Source organism: Physcomitrium patens, chromosome 6 (genome assembly GCF_059467195.1).
Source record: "Physcomitrium patens ecotype Gransden chromosome 6, ASM5946719v1, whole genome shotgun sequence".
NCBI classification, from domain to species: Eukaryota; Viridiplantae; Streptophyta; class Bryopsida; order Funariales; family Funariaceae; genus Physcomitrium; species Physcomitrium patens.
Genome location: NC_143415.1, coordinates 17,685,275 through 17,701,806, shown reverse-complemented (window position 1 = coordinate 17,701,806; position 16,532 = coordinate 17,685,275). Strand labels below are relative to the sequence as shown.

General features: G+C 36.9%; 3 protein-coding genes across 25 annotated transcripts; 1 reads left to right on the top strand and 2 right to left on the bottom strand.

The window, feature by feature from the left end:
- The first annotated feature begins 2,842 nt into the window (after nucleotides 1-2,842).
- LOC112283727 (putative glycosyltransferase At5g03795) lies at nucleotides 2,843-6,314 on the top strand. 6 transcript variants are annotated; one of them, XM_090251443.1, is made up of 7 exons: nucleotides 2,850-2,988; nucleotides 3,210-3,282; nucleotides 3,774-4,577; nucleotides 5,090-5,376; nucleotides 5,478-5,710; nucleotides 5,875-6,035; nucleotides 6,123-6,314. In XM_090251443.1, the coding sequence occupies exons 3-7, from the start codon at nucleotides 4,044-4,046 to the stop codon at nucleotides 6,222-6,224; spliced, it is 1,317 nt and encodes a 438-aa protein (XP_090107569.1). In that variant the 5' UTR covers nucleotides 2,850-2,988; nucleotides 3,210-3,282; nucleotides 3,774-4,043; the 3' UTR covers nucleotides 6,225-6,314. The 6 variants fall into 6 exon arrangements, with proteins under 6 accessions (XP_090107570.1, XP_090107572.1, XP_090107569.1 ...); XM_090251444.1 differs by lacking the exon at nucleotides 3,210-3,282 and having other exon boundaries at nucleotides 2,843-2,988; XM_090251445.1 differs by lacking the exon at nucleotides 3,210-3,282 and having other exon boundaries at nucleotides 2,851-3,088.
- Nucleotides 6,315-6,701: 387 nt separating this feature from the next.
- On the bottom strand, nucleotides 6,702-9,897 carry LOC112283728 (uncharacterized protein At2g34460, chloroplastic). The gene is made up of 5 exons (XM_024522782.3): nucleotides 8,963-9,897; nucleotides 7,970-8,164; nucleotides 7,640-7,756; nucleotides 7,143-7,415; nucleotides 6,702-6,956 (listed from the first exon to the last, which is right to left on the bottom strand). Exons 1-5 carry the CDS (start codon nucleotides 9,200-9,202, stop codon nucleotides 6,798-6,800), a joined length of 984 nt encoding a protein of 327 aa, XP_024378550.1. The 5' UTR covers nucleotides 9,203-9,897; the 3' UTR covers nucleotides 6,702-6,797.
- A 317-nt stretch (nucleotides 9,898-10,214) lies between these two features.
- LOC112283725 (uncharacterized) lies at nucleotides 10,215-16,317 on the bottom strand. Of its 18 annotated transcripts, none has more exons than XM_073534758.2 (15): nucleotides 15,477-16,317; nucleotides 15,262-15,374; nucleotides 14,894-15,028; nucleotides 14,438-14,581; nucleotides 14,115-14,265; nucleotides 13,799-13,893; nucleotides 13,571-13,690; nucleotides 13,373-13,435; nucleotides 12,989-13,135; nucleotides 12,606-12,725; nucleotides 12,314-12,424; nucleotides 11,925-12,071; nucleotides 11,516-11,596; nucleotides 11,069-11,236; nucleotides 10,215-10,712 (listed from the first exon to the last, which is right to left on the bottom strand). In XM_073534758.2, exons 2-15 carry the CDS (start codon nucleotides 15,271-15,273, stop codon nucleotides 10,593-10,595), a joined length of 1,614 nt encoding a protein of 537 aa, XP_073390859.1. In that variant the 5' UTR covers nucleotides 15,274-15,374; nucleotides 15,477-16,317; the 3' UTR covers nucleotides 10,215-10,592. The 18 variants fall into 18 exon arrangements, with proteins under 18 accessions (XP_073390859.1, XP_090107568.1, XP_073390856.1 ...); XM_090251442.1 differs by having other exon boundaries at nucleotides 14,894-15,081; nucleotides 15,502-16,317; XM_073534755.2 differs by having other exon boundaries at nucleotides 15,502-16,317.
- Between the last annotated feature and the right edge of the window lie 215 nt (nucleotides 16,318-16,532).

Sequence of the window (16,532 nt, the reverse complement as noted above, 5' to 3'; positions counted from 1 at the left end):
ACAAGATAATTTATTTTATTTTTATTTTTACATATTTATTTTAATAAAATAATTGAATATGATAAAGTAATTATTTTTTTGAATTAAAAAATACAAAAAAAATTAAATATAGTATTAAAATTATTTTATATTAAATTATAAATTATATCATATGATTTATATAATTATATAAATTATAAATTATAAATTATATGAGATAAAATAGGTGATAAAGTGTACTTAGAATCATCTTTGATTTTAATAGAGTTAATTAATTTTTTTAATTTATAAAATATAATTAAATTATTTGCTAATCTTGTATTTTTTTTAAATTATATTTTAAAGATTGTATCAATTTAAAGAAGATTCATACTATATTTTATGGTATGAAAAAATTGAAGAATATTATATTAACATCTTTAACATACTTAGATTTGAGTGGTTGTATGAAAGTAGAGACAATATACAATGGATTTGCTAATCTTATATCTTTTGAAAAATATTTTATTAAATATTTTATCAATTTGAAGAGGATTTATGGTAAGTTTGATAGTATAAGAAAATTGAAGATATTATGGTTTCAAGGATGTGTGAATTTGAAAGACATGCCTATGTCAAGGACATAAATATCAAAGAAAGAAATCCTCAATACACTCTTATGTCACTGAAAAGAACTAAAAAGTCACTCAAAAATGATATATTATTGAACTAAAATGGCTATTGTCAAAAACAAGAAGATTAGAAAGACTTGAAACAAGACTAAAGAGTGAAAAGGCATTGACAAGAGTGAAGAAGGCTTCACTTTTGCTTCCATATATACTCTCATTGACATCTTTGACATACGTGGATTTGAATGGTTGTATTAAAATAGACACAACACACAATGAATTTATCAATTTTATATTTGTTAAAAAATTATATTTTAAAGATTGTATCAATTTGAAAAAGATTAACTTTATATTTGATGGTATGAAAAAGTTGAAGAAATTGTGGCTCGAAGGTTGTGAGAATTTGGAAGACATGCCTATAAACTTGAAGAATTATCTCTTAGATGCTGTATAAAGATGAAAATTAATGGTGATACCTTTTGTGTAGTGACATCTTTGACATACTTAGATTTGAGTGGTTGTGTTAATTTAGATATAATATACAATAGAAATTTCTCTCTTTAATAACTTTAGATATAAAATTATTTTGTTATTAAAATAATAATATAAAAAATCATTTATATGATATTAGTGATATTATTATTTTATATTATTACAATAATAGAAGAATTAGATTTGAAATTATAGTTAATTTTTGTATTTGAATCATTAGTATAAATATAATATTTTTAATTGAAGATTAAGAATTATGCCTTTAGTATATTAAGAACTTTTATGTACTTAAACTAAAGTAGTTTTAAGCAAGTAAAATAGCTTAGATAATCTTATATCACTTGAAAATTATTTTATTAAATATTGTATCAATGTTTTAAAGTGACATGTCATATTTCATGCTATAATAAACTTAAAGATTTTGTGATTTGAAATATGCAAGAATCTAAATTTCATGCCTTTAAGATCAAAGCAATACTCATCTATAGAAATATTTTTATCAACTAAATTTTTCACTAATTAAGTTTAAAGATTATACTTTAAAATTTTTATATCTTTGATATAATCAAAATTATATGGTTTTTATTAATAATTAATAGTAGATATAGATTTTGATTTTGTGTATATCTATAGTAATTTTATAGTTCTAATGATAATGATATTAAGTGACATGTCTTATTTTTTGGCACAGATTTTTTTTTTTAAATTATAAAATAAAAGGTTCAATATACTTTTAAAAAGCATTTCTATTGCTACCACAAGTTGTCAGTGGCTTGATATATTTCTTTAGATTTTTTATTCCAATAAAAAAAAATCAATTATATAGTTAAAAAGTTATTAAATAAAAAAAATTGATTGATTTCACATGTTTTGAACAAAAGTGGCATATAGTGGATAGAAGGTTGTAGTAGCAATAGCAAAAGTTGTGATAACAATAACAATATCTTTTAAAAAAAATTCTTTAAAAATAATATTTTTACTTAAATGATTGCTTGTAAAATATATTAGCTTTTTCTTATGATATTATAATAATGTTCTAAAATTCTTAATTTTAATAAAAAATATTTAATAAATTAATTAATTATTAAAAATATTTAATAAATTCTAAGATATTACTTGTCAAGTAAGTTAATAAATCTAAATATTATTTTTGTATTAAAAAAGTATCTATTTACTTCTTATCACCTAAATTTATTGTAGTATCAAATAGTAAATGTGTTATATTTTGTAGAAATTGTTACATAAGAATATAATTAAAAATTAAAGCACAAACCAAAATATAATTTGAAATTAAGTTTTTATTTAAATATTATAGAAATAAATTTAAATTTATAATTATTTATTAAATAATAGACTATATTTATAAAAATAATTTAATGATAAATAAAAATATTATATTAATAGTATATTAATTAAATATAAAATTTTAATTTATAATATTAAATATAATAAAATTTTAACTTTAATATTAAAATTCATAATTTTAGATATTTATTTTGTTTTTTTACTTTAAAGAATTAAATTTACCTTTTTAATTTATAATAATAGAAATATAATCATAAAAAGCTTATATATCATAAAATAAGATTTTTCATCTAAAATTAGGTTCAAGGTTATAATTTAATAAAACATGCAATGTGAAAAGCTCAATTTAGTTGACAAGACCAAGAGTCAATGGACTTGGAAATGCTAAGGAAGCTGGGACCAAGAGTTGCAATGAACACGAGTATTCTGAGCTGGGACCAAGAGTTGCAACTATTACTTGAGTATTTAGAACTTTGGATGTCCTACCCATACAGGCACAGTTTGTGAAAATGCGTCATGAACTCTTGAAGTCATGGTAAAGATGTCACTTGTATTCAACTTGGCATATTCATGAAAACAGTCCTACAAATCATTCTACACAACTGTGAGTGTTACTTCACATATCATCTTTTTACTCTTTACCCAAGACAATTGGATTCACAGATGATTAATATCCTAAATTGGAGTAATGGTACTACTTCATGGTAGCAACATACTTTTTTTCTCTTTGAAGTTGTTAGTTAAATGTGATTTTTTTAGAACAAAAGGTTGTATTTTTAATGATTGATGATTTTGAGGAGTTGTTATTGTGGTCTTGTCTTGAAGTTATCGAACACATCTTGTAAAGCATTGTAAAGGGTGGATGAGTATCACAAGAAATACGATAATATCACAAATAGTTGAGCAATCATTACAATAAACTACAGAATATAAAAATTTGAATGATCTCAAATTTTATTGCTATAAATACATGTGAATGCTTGTACATAGGTGGTTTGTATATAGTTCTCTCAATAATCACTAATTGCAACTAAAAATGTGGTGCTTTTAATCTATTTTCCATTCTCAATGCTTTTTTGTTTAATAATTTTGCTTCTTTTTATACAATTTATCTATTCAATTGAAGTGAGACTAAACTACTAGTCCTATAATCTACATTTATCAACTGTTATATTCTGATGGAATGGTCAATTTCAAACATATATTTTTTTTATGAAGAAAGATTTTCTAGCATCATGCAAATAAATCTTTTTCCTAAAAAATTCCTAAAATATTAAAAGATATTGTTTCAATTCATTTCATTCATTTGACAGTGATGGTTTATCCTGGTCCAGTCTTTCGTCCTCTCTTTGAGGTCTCTCACGGTGACGATTGATATGTCGTCCACAGAAAGGCATTTCATGTGAAGCGGAGTGCACACCAACAAATAACGGAATTCCACAGCTTCGCTACCCATCCTCAAAACCCTCGCCATCGTATTCCATTACACCGATTTGAGAAGCACCGAGGATGCTTGATTTCGGAGCTTTGATGTCTGTGTGTGTGTGTGTGCGCGTGTGAGAGGATGCAGCTTTCATGATGTTGCTGCTTCTATTGTGAGGTTTGAGGTGGAGAAAAGAAGAGTCCAATTGCAGGAGAAACCCACTGGAGGATGCAGCTATGGAGGGAATGAGAAGTCGAGAAGAAGGGGAGCGGTCTCGTGTGGTGGCAAGGATGATTGCTGACTCAAGCTTCTCGCAATGCTGGTTCAAATATGGACTCATGCACAAGTGCCACTGGCGATGGATGTGGTTGATAGTGGCACTTCTTGTGCTGGCATTTTACTACTTTGGAGTGAGTTCGTCTATGCTGCTCTCAGGCGTGGAGAAGGATGTGCTCGCAGTAAACCTGAAAGACGGAGGGCATTCTCGAAGGACAGCTTATTCTCGCAGCCGGGAAGTGATGGAGCAAGTTTACCATTCGACGGACATTTTTCAGAGAAGCTTCAAAGAGATGGAGGAGAAGTTCAAAGTGTACGTGTATCCTGACGGAGATCCGGAGACCTACTACCAAACACCGCGCAAGCTGACTGGTAAATACTCCAGTGAAGGGTACTTTTTCCAAAACCTTCGAGAGAGCCGGTTTGTGACAAATGATTCCGCGGCAGCTGATCTCTTCTTTCTTCCCGTTTCCTGTCATAAGATGAGAGGCAAGGTCAGGTTTTACTTTCTATGCACGGAACTTTACTTGTTTTGGTCAATTGCTGCATCAGTAAGCTTTCCACCGAAATGCAGCAATACCGGAATGGAAGTTAGACAGATAAGCTCTTTCAGCAGCTCCTGCACTTTGATAGTTGGGGCACATGACAGTCTGAAACTTATTAATGTGCAGCAACTTTGCTCTAGAAGGCAAAATGCTTCCGCCCGAATGAGATGAGGTCGTCAACTGTCTATTTTGTCACACAACTGGTTTCTATGCATCAGTAACCACTCAATGTCTAAATTATTCTAAGATTTGGTCGATGAAGTGCTCTCCACCTTCCAGTGTTTGGTTCTGTGTAGCCTTGGACACATTCTTCTCTTCTATTACCTCGTGAAAATGTTTGAGGGGTTACAATTTAATTTACATCTAAATCCATAGGGTACAGAATTATTAAGGACGATTTATGCACATATTCTCTTTGGGAAAATCATTTTCTGAAGTGCTGATTTACTCTCTTAATACAGGGTTTGAGCTATGAGAAGATGGCGGATATTGTAAGGGCCTATGTGGAGAGTTTAATCATCAAATACCCTTTTTGGAATAGAACTGTAGGTGCTGATCACTTCTTTGTAACATGTCACGATGTCGGAGTTCGTGCAACCGCAAAAGTGGAACATTTGGTGAAAAATTCCATACGAGTTGTTTGCTCCCCAAGCTACAACGGATCCTTCATCCCTCATAAGGATGTTGCTCTTCCCCAAGTGTTACAACCCTTTCCACTTCCAGCTGGAGGAGATGATATTCATAATAGGTAAACGAGAAGACAAAACTTCTCATAAACAAATCAAGTTTAATGTTGCAATTTAATGTCCAGACCATATTGAACCCGATGAACTTGACTATCTTGTGCAGGACCGTCCTAGGATTTTGGGCTGGTCACAGGAATTCTAAAGTGAGAGTAAATCTGGCAGATGCATGGCAGTATGACCCTATCCTTTTCGTCGCTAATAATCGACTCAATCGGTCCACTGGAGATTACATCTACCAAAATCAATTCTATCGGAGTAAATTCTGCATTTGTCCCGCAGGATCACAAGTAAACAGTGCTCGGATTGCTGAATCAATACACTATGGTTGCGTTCCTGGTAAGTCTCACTTTGAGTGGTACATTAGAACACACAACGCTGTATATGTCGAGGAGATTACAAACTAAAAACAGAAAATAGTGCTCGTGGAACCTACTATAATTGGTTCCAGACAATGAGATTGAATCTACTCTTTGGTTACTAAGCATTGGCCTTCTGTTTAGAAGTTATTATGGCAGATTTCTACGATTTACCCTTCAATGATATCTTGGACTGGAGAAAATTTTCCCTCGTAGTGAGGGAAAGGGAGTATGACAACCTCAAAAAGATCCTCCAAGCAGTTACTGTGCAAAAGTATCGTATGTTACATGCTGGTGTGCGTCAGGTAAGATTCTTGCCACAGAGGTGCTAAGTTGATACCGCTTGGCAACCCCATTCATCTCATGTTGACAGGCTGAGGGACGGGTTGCAGGTCCGGAGACACTTTGAGTGGCACTCACCCCCTATCAAGTACGACGCTTTTCACATGGTTATGTATGAGCTGTGGCTCCGCAGATTCACCATCAGGTTCTAGTTTTTTCTCAAGAAAGTACAGCCATAAAATTGCCTCATCATGTAACGGAACACAGAAAATAACAAGCTTGCAGCTTTTCCTTCAAATCAAGCATAATTTACCAACGGCTCTTCATAGAAGAAAGTCGCCTTGTTTGAGAGCTTGTAATACCACACCTTCGACAGTCAGCTTAAGCACATCTCAGTGTTCCACATGATCCACTGTTGCAATGCAGTATGTTTGAGTCTCAAATTATTTGGTCTGACGACATCACATTTGAGGCTAGATTTCTAGTGCCTTGGGTTCAGATGATCACTCATACAGGCGATATAATTTGTGAACAAGAACAGTACGCTATTGACATGTTGCAAGAGTAATGGGGGTTATCATCAATATCAGCAGTTCACGGTCCACTTAACATTCGGCTCGTAGGCACAAATATCACATTCAGCAGTTCGCATGACATAATAAGAACATGACATCATCGCCGAATAGTGCTCATGGCAACAAGCAATATCTTCATCGTCATTAATTCATGAATACTGACCGTTGAGGTGCAATTCAAATCGGGTATGAAACCTATACAAACTCTGATCAATTTAGCTTAGCAAAAAGCTTCTGAATAGACTCGGGAGGGGCATCAGGACTTGATACTAGCTCCACCACCTTGAATGATGCTTCAGGAATCCTGAGAGACTCCACGGCAACCTTCGCTACAGTGTCTCGAGAGACAGAACCTCCGAAAAGAGTATCCTGTTAATTTCACAAGAAGTACGATAACTTTAGACTAACTCAACACAAGATCAAACGCTGTAAAAAAAAAATAACACAACTCGTGAAATAGGGCTTCATAGATTTCAGAAAACAAAACCTTCGATGAATTTTTCTGCAAGCTGATATTCAAAACAAGATCATGTATTCAACGACCTATCCATGTACCTCTTTCGCAAGTAATATATTCCCACTTGGAGGGTCATTCTTCAGGCCTCCAGGTCTGATGATAGTATAATCAATACCAGACTTTCGCATATATTTTTCCGCTTGAAGCTTAGCGACGAGAGTCAGTCCAAAAATGTTGAGCACAATGTAGGCGGGGTTGAAGATCTGTCCTATAGCAGCACCGTTAACCAATATCGAACTTATGAGAACCATTCTTTTGATGCCTCTTTGTTGACAGGCATCAACCATGGTCTTCGTACCAATATTGTCAACCTGCCAAATGATTTTTTTTATTTTAGAAAACTCATGCTAATTGCTTACAATTATTGAAAAGTGCTCACCACGCACAAGTTCACGACACTTGGAAGCCGCTGGGAACAAGGCAACTTTGCCGTTCAAATTTTTCTCCAGAAAAGCGGTATAGACAGACATCAAAATAGCTAACTATATGAGTGACTAATTAACCAAAGAATATTTAGATGATAAGTAAGAATTACCTTCCATGACGCTGTGATATCAAACGAAGGCCTAAAGCCAGTGGCAACTATAACTGCGTTTGAACCAGCAATGGCTCTACCAAGCAAATCCGCTCCTCCAGTTACATCTGCCAATACCTTGACATATTCAAACCCTCCAGCTTATTAGCTTTAACTTGTCAGATTCTGGTGAATTCGGTATTATAAAAGTAAATAGAATGTTACAATTCATCCAATGTCTCTTCGACTACCATCGATTTTATGTTGATCACGGGACTGAGTATAATCCTCTAGATAAACGTAATTAGCAATTATTTCTATTGCACCTGACTAGGATTATAAGGTACTCACTAGCTCAAGATTGTCGCTCTTAGGAAGTGTTTCCTTAGCCTTCTCTATATCACGGACCCCTGCTCGCACTTCATATCCTTGCATTAGCAATTCTTTTACTATGCGCTTACCCGTTTGTCCAGTAGCCCCTGCCACAAACACTATCTTATTGGAGTTGCCAGAGCTTGGCGTAGGGCTACTTGACCTACTACTCGTCTGCACAGCAATGGAAATAATAGTCAGAATAAATTCAGAAAGGGAAGCTTGTTTTCTATAGAGTAGGTGAATACAAAAAAAGTCACGTCCCTATTGACGAGAATAATGTGAACCCCATTGGAACTATTCGCGGCATCACGCTCAATGTGGACTATGAATCGCGTTCTTACTGGGTGTCTATCGCAAACAGTGAATAGATAACCTCAGTGGAACAGGGCAGAAGAAGCAAGGCTTTTACAGAGGAAAAAATACGTGTGTGTTTTTATTTTGCAAGGGCTCTTCGCTGCTTGAATTAACGACGCTCCTACTTCACAGATACGAAAGATGGTCATGTCCACTTTCCTATCATGAAGGCATTACACATTCGTTGAAATTGAATTGAAAGAGAAGATATTTTACGCAACCATTGATGGCTGTCGTCAAAGAATTCACTAGCTAAGTCCCGCAATTCATTGTTTGTACACTACGGATACAAAAGCCAGCCATTCCCATGACGCTGAATCGGACGCGAATGTTTGTCAGGATGTAAATTTCATCTACTTCACAGAGAAAAAGAGCAGTGCAATAACAACTTGAACCGGCAGCACAATTTCCACCACTATTGGTACTAAAACCTGAGTCCTGCTCTAGTCAGAAGTGCCGTGTTGCTAAAGCCGCCATATATTCTTCATGCAATCCTTCTAAAATTGAAATTTCCTCTACCCGCGATTGAGAAGAAAATGCACAGAATCCTGTCATTCAGCAACGACAAGGAGGAAGATCGGCATAACCTAAATGAGCGAGAACAGCAGTGCTTACCATAGAAATAATACGACTAGCACTAGAAGCTGAATTCTGGCCTTTGCGAAGACCTTTCGGTTCCCTGCCTGAAAACGGAAGCTCCGGACATGAGAGAGGCGATGTCAAACCAGAAAATCTCAAAGATGATGACAATGATGTGCAGCAGGTTGGACTTCTTCTCGAAGTCGTAGAAATTGACCCAGCTGTCCTACTGATAATCTTGGGCAAGACCAGAAGAGAAGCGCTCGTTGCCGCCATATCCAAAAAGTTACAATATTTTAACCTTTCTTTTCACGTTCACTCTCTCTCTCACACCAACCTCTCCGCGTGAAAGAAACTTCAACAAAATGAATAGAGCAGATGTAAGCAGTCTGCCACAGCGACGGCCTCCTCTCCGACGTAACCCACTAAAACTACAAATAAAACAGACAAGAATTCACAAATAAAACAAATTCCTACAACAATGAAGACTGCACTCCTTGTGATTACCACAATTAATCACTTCACATTGACAGTGCGCCTTGATTCGCTTCACAGCCTCCAACGAGCATATCTTTCAAGGAAATCTAAGCCACATTGTACCATTTCCTGGGAGCGAAACAAGGAATCACTAACTTCAAGTCTCAAATACTGAGACACTATACATCAACCAACGGGCCCCACCAGTGAATCATCAAGATGGGAACTAGTTCCGTAATTCTCTATGGTCAAGACCTTCGTTGCGAAAACTTTTCGAATTTGAAGAGCCCTAGTCGAAGGCAGATGTACCATGGATAGGCCTACAGCAGCGAAAGCTGTGCCGAGACACAGAGGCCATTTGGGCGATCCTACAGTTGCCGCATGGTGCCTTTTCCTACAAGCAGATTCGCGTAACAAATGGACGCCATGGTTGGCATCCGTCGGCATTCTGAAGCCCAGCGACACCACGCACACAAGGCTTTAATCCAAAAAAGGGTCGAAGCTTGTTCACCCATGAAACCTTTAAACAAACCTAAAGCACCCATGTCTTTTTGCAACGAACTAAACTTGAATTGGGCAAACAATTATTTCAACTTGCAAAGTCTCTTCGCAAAAATCTTCTCGTAGAAACCAGCAGGTCTCTTATCGTGACAAATTTTGAAAAATTAACATTTAAAGGTTTATGTAGTTTTGAACCGTGGATCATTTTGTATGAGTAGTCGTGTACTATTACAACTTGAAAAGTATCACAAAAGAAGTAGAATTAAATTAGTAGTTTCGTAGCATGATTCTTTAAGAATGTTATATAAAATTGAGGAGACATTAGAAATGGAACTTTTTAAAATAAGGTTTATTTACAAGGTGCAGGCCTGTATACTTCACTGCCGAAACACAAGTTGGGCATCCTTCAAATTTGGCCAGCACAGGTCGGTTAGCTTGAAGAACTAAGAATTGGGTGGCGTTGTGTACTAACTACAGGTAATGCTCCGAAAGTTTCTGAAAAAACTAGTAGATGTGGAAACAGAAACTGAAACTGAAACTGAATGGAATAGGAACTAAATCCGTTTCAGGAGGTTGTCCAAGGTACACAAGGTCGTCCCAAGTCATTCCACACATTTGGAACCACTATCGACTTTCTTCAATGATGAAAGTGAAATAATATAGAACAATCGCATGAATATGCCCCAAATCATGGAGCAGCAACTGCACTTATGGTGTAATCGAAAGGAATTGCATATTCTGCTGCCATCAACATGTCTCCCAAGATCTTAAACAAATCAAGATCAGGATCCAATTTCCTTTGCCAACCCTGCACCAATCAATTCACAGAATCATGTCAGAATCTTTTTCTTTTCTGTTAACTTTGAAGTGCGAAGACTACTTTGCAATATTTACATGTGCGAGACACTAAAGACGCGTGTCCTTCCATTGACATGCCTAAAACAGAGCTAGAAGAAACATTCACAGCATTAAAATAGACAAAGTTCGACGTTTCTAAAGCGTAGATCAAAACTCAGAGAATATTCAACAAATAGAAGAAAAACATATGTATTTTTAACAAAATTATTAATAACATTATTATTCTTATTATTAGAACGAGTGTGTTTCAAGATTCAAGGTGATATAGAACAAAACAAGTGAAAGCTTAGAAGTAGGTGGCCAGACCTCTAATATCAAAGTAGTGACCATAACAGTGCACACATCGCCGTCCATGTTCACATGATGCTTGCGTATTTGGTCAAATAATTCAGTCATACACTCGCCAGTATTTTTCGCTGTTCCTCGAATGGACAGATATTCTTTAAATTTATCATCCACGGCCTGCTTAAAAGCCTACTCATAACAAAGAACAAGACAAATATCAAGACCTGTCCCTATACGCAATTGTAATTGGAATTGTTCATCAAACACAATAGTAGAGATTAGTGTCCACAAGATTTTGTGGATGAAAGTCGAAACAGCAGGCAAAAAAGAAGCGCATGTACTAGCATCTACTCATATAGATATGATTCGGACAAAAGAGGTTTTAACTGCTGCTGGGTTCCGAACATGCAGTGCGGAGACGGTACCCCAAATACAACGCAAAAAAAATAAGTAAACATGGTTTCTTACCTCCGGATCTGGACAAGTCTGATCATCTGAAAATTGCAAAGTGTAAGTAGCAACATCACGTCCATTTTTAGATGCAACAGCCTGCAATACATCAGAACATCTAATAACTATACAGAATTTAGAGCAATTGCACGATGCTTCACAAATAGCATGTATAAAAAGATAAACCACGATGCGGCTATGCCATTCACTGAGCATGAAACCATGAATTGACTTATACCAGACGTTTTCCACGAAAACATCAGTATCCGCACCTTGTGTATTACTACTTCAACAGGATTGAAAACAAGTACGAGCAAATGATAATTCACAAAACAAGAGGCTATTAATGCATGCAACATTATGCAAAACTCCAAAGGTTTTTTATGATAGAAAGACCCTAATCACCAAGGAAATAAAAATTACTAACCTTAAAAAGTTGTAGCATTACTGCCCGACTGTGTGAATTCAATTCTGCTGTCATGCCCACATCTAAAAGGACAATCTTGGGAACATTGTCTACAAATCGCACAAAAATATTTCCTGGGTGTAAATCTCCGTGAATAAAATTGTCTTGCTGTCACATACATCCAGGCATTTGTAAGAACTTCGTCTAGAACAAATGACTGCTACTCTGAACGAACGGCTCAGCCATACGATGAATATCTTCGGGTAAAGCTCAAAAGTGCAATAATTGTTCTCTTACAAAGGACAACTTAAGATTAAAAAAATAACGTAAATAACCTCGTCAGTATAACAAAAATGGAACCTGAAAATGAAATTGTGGCAAATGAAAGAGATTAGCGCAGCATTACTTACAAGCATCATCTTTAAGAGGCAGCTACTGCCAATGTTTGCAAGCTGTGAGTGTGTTTTTGTCAGAGGTCCTGAATTTACATACTTCGCCACTGAAAGCCCTTCTTCGTACGTCTGAATATATACAATCTCAACAATTTCGTAATATATCAACAAATTTGATTCCTTTCCATGGAGTCAGTCACAACACGAATGCAAAACGTACTACGGTGCAAAACACAAGTCTAAATAATAGCAAATAGATACGACCGTAGTGGAGGCATGAAAGAAGATGCATAAGGAAGATGGGGCTAACCTCTACCAAAACTGTGGGATGCACGTATGGATAAATAGGTGTGGGAAAAGAAACATCTTTTGACTTTCGAAAATTATAAATAAATCTCTGGAGGTGAGCAGCCTCTAATGTTAAATCCACCTGTTCACATCCACAAGTATAAATTACTGTCTAACCCTCAGCAGAACATAACGAATAATTTCTGTACATTAGACTGTACCTTCTCCACAATTTCATTAACTTAAACAACCATCTACGGTCCACGTGATGATACAGAAGAAATAGACAGCAGAAGTACTATTCACTACATACTTTCACTCAAAAAACAACAGTTTATTTATTAGCTGACTCGAGACCTCAAAGTATCAAAGATTTGAAAGGTACGTTTGTTTATGACTACATACCTGCCTGGTCATAAAAGCAGCAAAGTGTTGAACACTCTTATCCAGCTGTAAGTGCTTAATGCCTGGAAGCGCTGTTGATATCCGAGCTAAATATCTGATGATAACAAAATCTTTTTGTATAAGGTCATTGACTTTTGGATGTCGAACCTGAAACCCGATTCACCATCAATAGCCTTCACGTAAGTTAATAGAAAAATTTAAAAGAACAGAACAAAAACAGAGACAAAAAAAACAACAAATAATTCGAACAGAAAATAATAATAAAACTATTTTGGGTATCTAAATATCGGACGAAAAAAAATAGCCTTCATTTATTGCCCGTTGTAGCATTTATTTATTCACTTTTGGGTATCATAAGGGCTTGGTAAATAGAGTATAACACACCTTCACAGCAACAATTAGAGGAGGACCGTTTCCAGGAGGTTTCTTTAACACAGCCCGGTGAATCTGTACAAGTAGACAACCATGCAACGATTAGAACATCCACCACAATACAACGTATCAATCCAATCAGAAAAATAGCAAAGGTCATGCCCATTGACAACACATGACAGTTGAAGCCATCAAAATTATGTTGCACACCTGAGCAATGCTACCGGAAGCCACAGGCTCGCACTCGAAGTCGTCAAATAAGGTTTCAATAGGAACCCTAAAAGCTTTCTCCATGATTTTCCTTGTTTCTGCATAGCTATGCCTGGGAGCCTGCCATAACCATCCGATAAATTCATGACGTCAAAAGCTTAAAAACACTCTCCAAAATAGTCCGTGACTTAACAATATTTTTAAAGCTCGACGGAAATTTGCACAAACCTGCATATGCAGCCTAGAAAGCTCGTCGCAAATGTCTGCGGGAAAGATATCAGGTCGTGTAGAAGCCCATTGTCCCCATTTTATGAAGGCCGGACCTGAGCAAGAGAATAGTGCCAGCATTTGGTACAACTTCAAGTACTTAAATAGGAACATTCAAAGGGCAATGAATGTCATAAAATGATTTCAAGTGTTGAAAATTTTCATTTCAAATTGATGAGATTATACAAGGTGCTCGTCACAGAATACTAATTTGGATACAGTCCAAACATATTTTACTACGCAGACTGGCACAAAACTTCGTGATAGGGGAAGTTACCAGCAGCTTCAAGTGACCGCAGTAAAAGATGTAACCAAAACCTCCGTAGTCCTCCCTCGGTCTGGTTGATAAAGACCCCAACAACAAGGGTTGGAGTAAAGAGTACCACCAAATATATTAACCTAAACCAGAGTATAATCGCTTCGACTGTCTTTCCCATTAAAAATCCAACCAATACAACGGACGAAGATATCAGTTTATTTCCTTGTGAGAAAGACAGAGTTACTTCAAACACCCTAAAATGCACATTTACGTCCACTTTGACAAGCAGGTCAACTAGTGCCATAGTACATACTAATTCAAAAAAGTAAACATTGACATACCTCTTTGAGCACAGACTTGATACTTGTGTCGTGAGTCTGACTTGTCAACACCCAACTGCCATGAAGCTGTTCCGCCGCTGCCAGTCCATTGTGGCGTTGATACCAAGCCTCACCCACCAGCAAACCCAATGATTGCAACAACATCTGAAGATCAAGCGAGGAATTTGGAGTAAGATTCTGCAATTTACTCAACGCTTGCTGCTAAGATTCGCGATCTAAATCTCAAACGGGGTACTTGCGAAAATCTCCATAAATTTAAAATTGTGAAAGTTTTAATTTCATCTAATTTCAATTTCGATTTTAATATTCCACCTATTAAGTTCTAGCGGTAAATCTTATTTGAATAAAGCAACAATCATGTAATCAAGACGAGCATTTGGACTTGATAAGAAACTAGCCACTAGTACCTTCCTAGCAAAAAAAACCACCTGCAGAGTACGATATGAACAGGTATACCTGACCCTTTTTGTCAGCTAAACTGACAAAAAAAACTGGTCTCCAATACATTTCGGAGTGGCATTTTCGATATGAGAACTCTCTCAGCCCTTGAAAGAAACTGTCAAACTCTTTCAAGTTCCATGATTTCCAAATCTGAAACACAGACACAAACCCTTTCTGATGCATAACCTGCGCAGGGCTTGTCTCTGCCAAAGTCGGACCCCCAACCACAGTCCCCTTAAAACTCCGCCCCGGCACTAAAAAAGTCCTCCATATCACTGATTGCGAAATGCCACCACGAGCAGCTGGAACTATAAAATAAACTCGCTCGTGACTATCAGACAATCCTTTGCAGTACCGAGCTGACGAAAAGGCTTTGAGGTTACCAACAAGTTCATTCCAGCTTGTTCGTGCACAGGCGCGTGAGAGAGAGGAGCGGATGATCTGGCCCAATGTACAAACAGACCGGATTCGCATACCTGCAATTAATACGTGCAACCTGCAAAAGCATTGTAAAGCAGCATGTATGAGTACAAATTGCGTCGCATGCTCTGCTTTGCCCACACAAACTGGAGGTATCATCAAGAACAGAGACTCATACCATCATGCATTCTGGATGAACATACCCCAAGCCTTGAACAAGAATTACGATTCATGCCATTGCAAAAGTTTTGAGATAACATCTGGAACTGAATCGCAATGGGTATCTGCGAGCACCAACACCCCCTTCATGACTTCATTCTCCAACAAAGACACAATAAGCAAAAAAACCACCAGTCGTTCACAACAACTCGTTCCTTTCCACTAGACCACCTCAAGATAAGCACCCGCTTACTAATATCCAAGCAAGTCAAAATTTCCACAGATAGTGATGCAGGGCAGATTGACAACTAGAACGGCGAAGTTTTTTGACGCTGAGCAGAGTCCAAGTAGCACATCCACTAAGAACTCATCATTGAACCCATCAACTCCGATTACACCTTAAAAATTCACACTCACCGGCTTAATCACATGCTCGCGCACCTAAACCCAAGCCCAAACTTCCAAACCCCTAAATCCCTTATCCCCCGCAACCCCCTGTCCCTTGTCACCTAAAAAATTTCACAATTCCTCAACAGCTCTCGACCGCGTCGCTCTTCACACTGTCCGCAACAATAACATAACTGCTCAGAAGCGCCGCCAACACTTCGCAAACTTACATACAGAAACCTCCAGAGCCAGCCTCCAACACAACAAACCCACGAGACCAGCGAGAGAGCATGCCCCGCAGACAATGCCAAAGCCCTAAATGGAAAACTTTCTGCATGAAATTTGACCGTGAAACAGGAATTAAGAATAATGGCTTTTTTGAGGAGGTGTGGCTTGTGTTGCGAGCGAGAGGACGCAACGGTGGCATTAACAAAATAAAACGAAAAACTTCCTACAAAACTCTCCACACAGGCGTCCTGCGGCACCATTTCCTCCCTTTCCTCTCCTCAGCCTCAAGGGTGAATGGATGAAACTAAGCCTGTAGATGAATGTATGGTGCATAATCGATGAATCGAGGGATTCGTGGATGAACAGAGGCGCATGAGCAACAAAGCCACTCAGAGGAGTTGTGCCAGCGCACCACGTGTCGTTATCACCTGGACGCTGCCTCGATGACGTGGACGTCTCG

Coding starts and splice junctions, on each gene's coding strand:
- LOC112283728 (XM_024522782.3), bottom strand. CDS start 9,202: ATGGCGGCAACGAGCGCTTCTCTTCTGGTCTTGCCCAAGATTATCAGT. Junction 8,165..8,962: donor CTAGTCGTATTATTTCTATG/GTAAGCACTGCT, acceptor ATTGCTGTGCAG/ACGAGTAGTAGGTCAAGTAG. Junction 7,416..7,639: donor ATATCACAGCGTCATGGAAG/GTAATTCTTACT, acceptor ATCATTTGGCAG/GTTGACAATATTGGTACGAA.
- LOC112283725 (XM_024522764.3), bottom strand. CDS start 16,271: ATGCCACCGTTGCGTCCTCTCGCTCGCAACACAAGCCACACCTCCTCA. Junction 12,072..12,313: donor GCCTCTTAAAGATGATGCTT/GTAAGTAATGCT, acceptor TGTATGTGACAG/CAAGACAATTTTATTCACGG. Junction 10,713..11,068: donor TCACTACTTTGATATTAGAG/GTCTGGCCACCT, acceptor TGATTGGTGCAG/GGTTGGCAAAGGAAATTGGA.
- LOC112283727 (XM_090251444.1), top strand. CDS start 4,044: ATGGAGGGAATGAGAAGTCGAGAAGAAGGGGAGCGGTCTCGTGTGGTG. Junction 5,377..5,477: donor GGAGATGATATTCATAATAG/GTAAACGAGAAG, acceptor TATCTTGTGCAG/GACCGTCCTAGGATTTTGGG. Junction 6,036..6,122: donor TACATGCTGGTGTGCGTCAG/GTAAGATTCTTG, acceptor GACGGGTTGCAG/GTCCGGAGACACTTTGAGTG.